General features: G+C 42.2%; 1 protein-coding gene across 1 annotated transcript; it reads left to right on the plus strand.

The window, feature by feature from the left end:
- Positions 1-1,418: 1,418 nt before the first annotated feature.
- Positions 1,419-6,614, plus strand: LOC117464341 (uncharacterized). The gene is made up of 21 exons (XM_034106708.2): positions 1,419-1,543; positions 1,621-1,691; positions 1,775-1,870; positions 1,955-2,079; positions 2,470-2,613; positions 2,693-2,779; positions 2,867-3,031; positions 3,106-3,202; positions 3,287-3,504; positions 3,586-3,742; positions 4,018-4,226; positions 4,307-4,424; positions 4,550-4,749; positions 4,818-4,932; positions 5,013-5,182; positions 5,255-5,352; positions 5,430-5,560; positions 5,730-5,919; positions 5,998-6,139; positions 6,224-6,344; positions 6,415-6,614. The coding sequence occupies exons 1-21, from the start codon at positions 1,524-1,526 to the stop codon at positions 6,483-6,485; spliced, it is 2,745 nt and encodes a 914-aa protein (XP_033962599.1). The 5' UTR covers positions 1,419-1,523; the 3' UTR covers positions 6,486-6,614.
- Positions 6,615-8,781: the final 2,167 nt, after the last annotated feature.

Consider the following 8,781-nt stretch of genomic DNA (forward strand, 5'->3'; position numbering starts at 1 on the left):
CTCAAAAACCCTGGCACATATTCGTACACTAGATCCCTTACCACCCTAAAAACCCGCCCTCCACATCGGCAAATTAAATATAACTTTCCCTTCTTTTACTATTTTATTGTTCATAAATATTGGTTGTCTCCACACTTGCTCTACATTACTACATTCATATTTCACCTTTGCTAGAAACATACCCCATGCATTCATCATTTCCCTTTGAAAATCACTCACTCTCCATCCATCCCTTTTTCATACACATAAAAATAGCACTTCCCCCACACCCTCCACATTCAATCATCGCCTCCCTCAAGAAGTCCTTCCATAAGTGATCTTCTTTATTTGTTAGGTATTTTATTACCTTCTTCACTCTCAACGTGTTTACCTTCCTCGTTAAGTTAACTAATCTTAACCCTCCATCCCTATACTCATTCTCTAACACTTCTCTTGCTATTCTTACCCCTTTCCCCTCCCTCAAGAACTAATTCACTACACTATCTATTTTTTCTATAACTCTCCCTGGCACATCTAGGACATTAAATTAAATTATTTACAATAATGTACAGCTATCGTATAGAAAATTGGAATTGTATTTGATCCGAACATGAACCCTTTGATTAAAGATATCAGAATGAAGATGAACCTTAAAGTAAACACAAACCACATACAAAATAACCTACACAAGGAACAGAAACAATGAAAATAAAACTATTGCTGCAAAAACATTCAGTTTGAACCTATGAAACCAAGTAGAAATCCCACAGGGACATTTTGATATGGTTTTTGTTAAGCAGAGCATTGATTATTCCTTCTTCTGCACTGACTCAACACTCTTCCAGTTGGAACATATTGTTATGGCCTCATAAATGAACATATATCATTGCATAATTGGACAGAGCAAAATCGACCCGGGTGAAACGATAAGCTCGGGTTTTACTGTCTGTAATAAATGTTAGAGCATCCTTAGTGGTTTGAGAATATATACAAACAATAATCAAGTGTTAGATTACAGTCATTATAAGGAGGCTCAAAGGAGAAATCAAAAGCACATGTGATTTTAAGGAAAAGTTTAATTTATTATTAACTGTGGATTATTTTGTTGCTTCTTCAAATATAAGAAAGTAATATATATCAAATACAAATCTACTTTTGCTGAACAATAAACACTTTTTTTACACTAAAAATGTGTGTTTTTCCTTTCCATACATATGTGTTTACAATATGTTCTTAATAAACTAGGCATACATCAGATCACCCTGTGTGTGTGTGTGTGTGTGTGTGTGTGTGTGTGTGTGTGTGTGTGTGTGTGTGTGTGTGTGTGTGTGTGTGTGTGTGTGTGTGTGTGTGTGTGTGTGTGTGTGTGTGTGTGGAATCCTTAACAAGCCTCACCTGTGCTTTGTCGTTAAGTGGAATATAAAGCAGCTGCTGATGTCTCAGTTAATCATCCAGTCCCCTTCCTTTTAGACTGTTTTTGTTGGAAGGTGTGCTGGACATTGCCAAGCTCTGATACTGACTGTATTCTTTTGTTTTACTGCAACATGCCGAGGCTTGGGAACATGTAAGTTACATTTCTTGTAGATTTCTTTCTATGTGTGTACTTAATTGTCTCTAAATGATGTGTTTTATGTGTTCAAGTTTGTTATGGATGGCTGCAGCTATCATCTTGTGTCAAGCCAGGCCTAATGTGAAGCTAAATTCGCTGTCAAGTAAGCTTCAATTCTCATTAAGTCATTTTACACAGCATATTAAGTCGGTTTACATTCTCCTCACAAGCCTTTTCTTTTAACAGGCAGTGGGTTAAGGTCTGACTGTGCTGCAAATGTAATGAGACTGTCGTTGGACAAGGCTTTAGCAGTGGGAAACCAGCTTGAGGTGGAGGCGATCAGTAAGTATTAACTGCTAATAATGCAGCTGATTGGTTCATCACTGAGGAAAGGGGTCCCTGACAAAGCTTATTGTCTCCCCTCAGATGGCACCAAGCACATTTTGTTAACACCTAGCATGGCTGCTCAGTGTGGATACAGCATGGAGTCTGACCCGTGGGGTGACACCAGAATCTACACCTCCCTCATGGGCTGCTTTGTGGACAACAAGGTTTGTTTGAGCTAAAGTGGTTTAACAGCATTCAATGTAATTTTCTACCAAGTTTAGCTGTGCTAATTCTGTCTCAAGTGACTGAATTAATGGCTCAACAAACACATGGTTGCTCCCATTTTTGTGTTTCCCTGAATTTATTTGTAACCCCTTACCGTTAAAAGACCCAAAGTACATTTCCCTTTTTGTTTGGTACATCCCTAAAATATTAGCACTGCCTCAATTAATCTACTGGGTACTTTCTGGACTTGTTTGTTACATTCACAAATATCCATTTAGACTTCCAATGTGTCCCTGAAGGCAAGGATATTACATTTTCAATGACAAAGAAGCTGGAACCAAAGAATATTGGGGAGTCTCACTTAATTTAGTTTTTTTTTATATTTATAGGATGATGCTACATTTAACGTTGGCTTGAGACTCCAGATGTACGGCGAGAATCCATCAGACGTGGTCAGTCATGACGTGTCTCAGACTTGCAGCTACACTCGCTGGGCCTCCAGGGAGATCCTCTGCGACAGGAACTACATGGAAGTAGGTCATCTTTACATTGATGAGTCCACTATCTTGTGTGTATGGAAACGAATGCTAAAACCACCATTTTCTGTTTTAGGTTTCGCACCACATGGCTAACCTTGATGCTGAAGCTAAGGGTCAGACTCGGGATGGTAAAGACGAGAAGCTCAACGCCAAGCTTGAAGTATGTTGAATTAAACCGTTCAGATACTACAGTTTAATTCCTCCCTACACCAATGAGGATTTAATTATTATTTGTTCTTTCCTGTAGGCCTCTGGTGCATCACAAGGTATCTGGAAGATGACGTTTCACACCCCAGAACCAGTGGCCATGGTGTTGCAAGAGGCTGAACAAGCCGGCTACGCTGCCAAAACTACCTCCAGTCGCCTGGTTATGCGAAGCCCGTACAATACAGCAGAGACTTATTCAGAGGATGTAAGCAACACACTCCTATACAGTGTTTCTTTCCTTTCCCTCCTTGTCAATTATATTAAACCTCTCCTCTCTAGGTGGCTGGAGTCCCCATGGAAGTGTTCAGGGTGAGCGCCTACTACATGGCACTACAGGGTCTGCATGTAGTGAACTTGGAAGCTGCTTGTCCCAAAGGTGAGTCCTGAGCAACATATTGCCTTCACAGTGAGCTTAATTGTTGCACAGTTAACCTCAACAGCTCCATTTTGTCATCAATAGGTGGCGTCCTCTTCACCGAGGATATGATCTCTTGGCACGTACCTCGCCGTGTGACTCCTCTGTTGGACGGCAGAATTACAGTCTCAGAAATGCACATGGGAATCAACGGGCAGAAGCTTGATAGATCCCAGATGGCCGCACGGGGGTACACACTGAGCACCACAGACTTCCACATCGTCGTCGAGATCCCAGTGGGCTCGCCTGATGGTTACTACAAGGTTGGGGAAATCTCTAGATTAGAAATGCAAGAGTCACTAGTGCATTTGCATGTTTTATTGAAATGTCATGAATTATTGCAGAGCCATGCCCCAGATTACCAGTACCACATCACCTACTTTGTGGAGCCCATGCTCGAGGTACTGTGGAGGGAAGATGACACCCAAGATGAGACCAGATACAAGGTTTTGTTCCCCATCATGACCCCTCTGATGCCTCAATCTCCCCAAATCCAGGATGGTAAGTCACATTTTCTAGTAGGTATGAAAAAACAGACATTTGAACTCGGGCTTGCTCGGATATATCCTAAAGACTGCTAAACCCATTAAATAAAGTCTTCAGTTTTTGCAAAATGGTGTTTGGATGGGATTTGAAGCCAAGTACAAAATCTACTTTTGCTTACAAAGGGTACTTTTTTGTTTTTTTAAATGGCACTCAATCCAACTACTCAATGTTTCTCTATCGATGTTGAGGCTGGTTTAGAAGTTGTAAACATGCCACTTTCTGTTCCTCAGACACTGTCCCAGAGACTCGGGTGTTCAGCGTTCTCTTGGGAACCTTCCTCCATGATGTTGAGCTGAGGAACATCACCTTCTCCACCGGGGTCCTCACTGTTGAGGAGAGCAATGCCAAAGGCTTCACAGTCCAGGAACACAGCTTGGCTAATGGCTCCAAGAGCTTCTCTCTTCAAGTGCCCTTTGATGCCGATGTTGTCTTAAAACATGTATGACATTATAGGTTCAAAATATCACTTTGTACCAGCATATTTTCAGTGTTGCTGAGCTTTTATTTCATTTGTTGCAGAATCCTGAGCGCTTGGTTACATCCTACTTCCTCCCTCTGATCTTTGGGTTGATCGTCCTGCCTGAAGAAACTGCTTTTGGTCTCCCGGTCGACCTGCAGGCCTCTCTGCAGGATGTTGGTGAGATCATATTGAATTTGCTTTTGACAATATCTTCATGCAAATTGTGTTTTCTAAAATTAAATAAAACGTATTGGAGTAAAAGCTACACAATCAAATGGATAATGCCTCTTTTGCTGCTCTAGTGCTACCCATCATGGCTGGCACCTGTGACCAGAACCAGTTTCACATCAGCGTGAAGTTCGGGAGTCACGGCTCTAATTTCAAGGCCATCGTTGGACCTCGAGAGCTGACGGCTGAGATGGCTGAAGACTACAATTTCTATGAGAACGGCACACACCTCAGCCTCATTCTGCCATACACTGCCAAGGATGCTGTTTTCGAGGTATGTCAAAACTACAAAATCCCACCGTAGATCTTCTGCATTGGCTAACTTTACTTTCTTTTCCACAGCTGCTCACTGCAGAATCAGTGAAATCCAGAATTGACCTGCTTCTGTTGGATCGTGCAAACGACTGGGTGCTTGCTGATCTCTATCTGGCGTGCTACTTCCCCTTGAAAGCAACAGGTAAGATGGAACATGTAAGTATATTTGCTGCTTTAGTTGATGGGTGTGTGTTGCTTTACACTGCCTGCTTCTTCCTCCAGAGTGCCACCCCAATGGCACAATGACCGCTGTGGCTGTGAAGGTTGAATCGACTCGTAATCTGAAGCCAAGTCAGCTGACGCTAAAGGACCAGTCCTGCACACCACAGTTCAGCGACGATCGCTTTGCATATTTCTCCTTCAGTGTGGATACCTGTGGAACCACCAGAACGGTGAGTGTGAATCACATTTAAATATCAAAAGGGTTTTTTGTCAAATGTTAATGCGTGTTTGTTGTTAAATAGTTCTTTGACAACTACATGATGTATGAAAATGAGATCCGCCTGTCTTACAACAACGCCAAAGCAGCAGCCAACACATCACCAGTTGATCCCGATTACAGGTAAAATATTTGATTCTGTATAATTGGAGATGAACACCTTCAATGTATGCATTTATATATTATTTTTCCCCCAATAGGCAAACCATTTCCTGCTTCTATGTGGTCAATGAGACTCAGACTGTTGCCTTCAGCGCTAAACCAAGAACCTATGAGCCCGCTGCAGAGATCGGCACCGGGCAGCTGATGGTGCAGATGAGGCTTTCCCAAGGCATGGTGGAATTTTACAACATCTTGTTCATGCATACAAAACACTGTTTGCAGGTCTCCTTTGAAAAAGAGACCTATGATCTCAAGGGACCGATCTGATTAAATAAAGGTTTGAAATGAAACTGTAAATGTCCAGGCCTCCTGTCTCTAACGGGACTCTTCTCCTGCAGATCCATCCTACGAGCTCTTCTACCAAGCAGAGGATTATCCAGTGGTGAAATATCTGCAGCAGCCTCTGTATTTTGAGGTGGAGCTGATGCATTCTACCGACCCACACTTGGAACTCATTGCTGAGAACTGTTGGGCAACCCTTTATGAAGATAGGACATCTCTGCCAAGCTGGGACATCATTGTGGACAGGTAATGTTGTGCAAAACTAACTACTCATTTCATTTGTTTAACTGCTGCTTTATTTTAACTTTGGAATTCCTTCACTAGCTGTGAGAATCGCAATGACAGCTATGCAACCATTTTCCATCCCGTTGTGAGTGACTCCAGAGTTGTAGTCCCGTCCCACATCAAGCGCTTCTCTGTAAAGATGTTCACTTTCACTAAAGATGACGAGGTTCTGAAAGACAAGGTAAGACTTGTAAATCCAAATCTGGAGTCTTTTGGCCACTGCTGCATGTAGCCACGTGTAATAAATCATCCTGTCCGTCCACAGATCTATGTCCACTGTGATGCAGTGCTTTGTGACACAAGCAGCCAGGCAGATGCTTCCTGCAGAGGCCAGTGTGTGCATCCTCCAGGTCAGAGCTACTCAAGACCTGCAGGTGTAAAAAAGGGTAAGTGACCGAGTCTGAACAAATGTCGTCGATCTGGATGTGCAGTTGGTAATCTTTACTTGTTTTGCAGAGCGAAGAAGCACCGACTCAACACGCCAAAGGCAGATCTCCTCTGGGGCAATTATTCTGTCTAACCTTTGAATATTTTCTACAAGTGTTTTGTCATTTGCACCTTATGTAATTTTGTTCATCGTTTTCTTTGGGACCAGGGGAACTGTTTTATCAATGAATGTACTGTACTGCCTTTTATATTGATGGATGACAATAACCACTCGTGTATTTAAAAAAAAATAAACAAATACAAAAAAAAAATGGCTACATTTATTTATATAGTCGCTTTTATCAATGTGTTGCATCTTCTGTGGTCAATTGTAAGTGACATATTAATAAAAGCAGGTTGTGTCAACCAGTACCCTCATAACTCCAAGAAAATGCAGAGAAGCAGCAACATATGTAGAAATGATATCCTATATAATCAAGTCAAAATGATAAGTTGATTTAGGCGCTAAATGAAAGACGTTCTGAAGTTGTTATTGCCCCGCCTACTTGAGACGCACTAAAACATTTTTTTTTGTGTGTTGTCACTTCCGCCTTTAGGAATCTTAACAGAATTCACAGCCAATGGAGCAAGACAACCCTCAAATACTTGAAAATGCTCGCTCTGAAAACTATAACTTAAAATGTGCAGAACAACTGTATACAAAGTTTATCTCTTCCTACTTGTCTGCAGTCTGTAGGCTACTAGCGTTGCAACTTATTCTGCTACCCGTCAAATTCTGTGTCCCCGGTTAAAGCTAACGTCCATCGTGTTCTGTCACTTTGTCATTTCATTACATGTATTGTTTTAGAGACTTTCAACGCTGTCATATTTCCACAGGGATTGTAAAGCCAGTCATTTGGCCACTGCTTACAACAACTGCGGACCGAACCGAGGTTCTGGTGGTGTGCATGAAGGGGTTTAGTCCGAGTGAGGAGTGCTCAAGTGTGGGAGGATGTGTAAGGCAGAGGAGGGTAAATAAAAACTTAGTGTGAACCTCCAGCAGGACAGGTGGTGCTGTGAAGGTCGAATATGGATGCCGATGGGCGGACGATAAAGCACCGCAAAATACACCCCCCTTTAAGGTTCCCAGGGACACGAGGTTCTTGAGGGTGTGATCATCTGGGTTTAGTCCGTGGGGGAGTGCTTAAGTGTGGGGGCCCGGGGACCCACGGTGCGCCAGGTTATGGAAGTACGCATGTCAGCGTGATATGCTGGAGGTCTTTAGTCCGTCTTTTGGGGGTCTTGCAGCGGCCACAGAGAGGTGCTGTTCCCGGTGTATTTCATGGAAGTCTGACATAGCCTGTGTCCTGTGAAATAGCCTGTTAGAATGTTCAGAATGTGCTATATCTGAATAAATAGCACATTCTGAACATATGTCAAACAGTGTCTTGGAGGAGTGAAATAAGCAGAGTGCTCGTGTCCAATCTTGCTACTAATTGATCACTTTGAATAGGATTGTCTGTTTGACATGTGTTCAGAATGTGCTATTTATTCAGAAATAGCACTTTCTGAATGACCCATTTTAATTGCAAACTGACTTAAAACAGTCCACCCGACCTTTGAAACTAATCTACCCACATGTAGCATGCTAATTTCGGTTATAAATCTTATCTTATCACCATGGATGTGCCTGTATTTAACAACAAAAAAGCTTACAGCACCGGGTATTCCCAGGCGGTCTCCCATCAAAGTACTGACCCGGCCCGAAGCTGCTTGGCTTCCGAGATCGTGCGTGCTTTTTTATTTTTTATCTTTTATATAAACATAAACAGTTACATTTTTAAAAAAACATTATAGTCCACCCCACAAAAAGCAGGACCCCAAGGCTTCCTACCAATTCACATTAATCACCCCAACCATACTCATTTTACAATTATTAAATTGTTATAGATCCTGTTATGTCTTAACATAAAATCAAAATTCTCGCATTCTGCACTATTCCCATTCACTCTAACGGTACGTCCACACAGCAGCTTTTCAAAAATCTTGAATAGCTTGTCGTGTCTGACAGCAATGCGACCAACAACCAATCACATGAATCTCCCGCCCCCGACATAAAAAGCAAAAAAACCCGGGGATTTTATGCGAGCAATATATATATATATATATAAACTCCCCAAACAGGCGAAAACCTACCAGTTTCCCCCACTGTCTCTGCCACCTCCCTCCATGCCTGGTTCCTCCGGTTTGTATCCCGTTAATAGTTCTGGTCGTAAAGAACCAGGTGATTTGCTACCGTAATTTATCGTTTGGAATATGAAGAAATGAACTGCGGTCTGGTTCTCCCTGCTTACACGCGGTTTGATTGGCTAGCGCTTCTACTGTCAGATTTGCATAAATGTGTTTGATTGGCTGGCGCTTCCAGCTCAGCTTCAAAAGTTGAACATTGCTCAACTT

Source organism: Pseudochaenichthys georgianus, chromosome 19 (genome assembly GCF_902827115.2).
Source record: "Pseudochaenichthys georgianus chromosome 19, fPseGeo1.2, whole genome shotgun sequence".
Lineage (NCBI taxonomy): Eukaryota > Metazoa > Chordata > Actinopteri > Perciformes > Channichthyidae > Pseudochaenichthys > Pseudochaenichthys georgianus.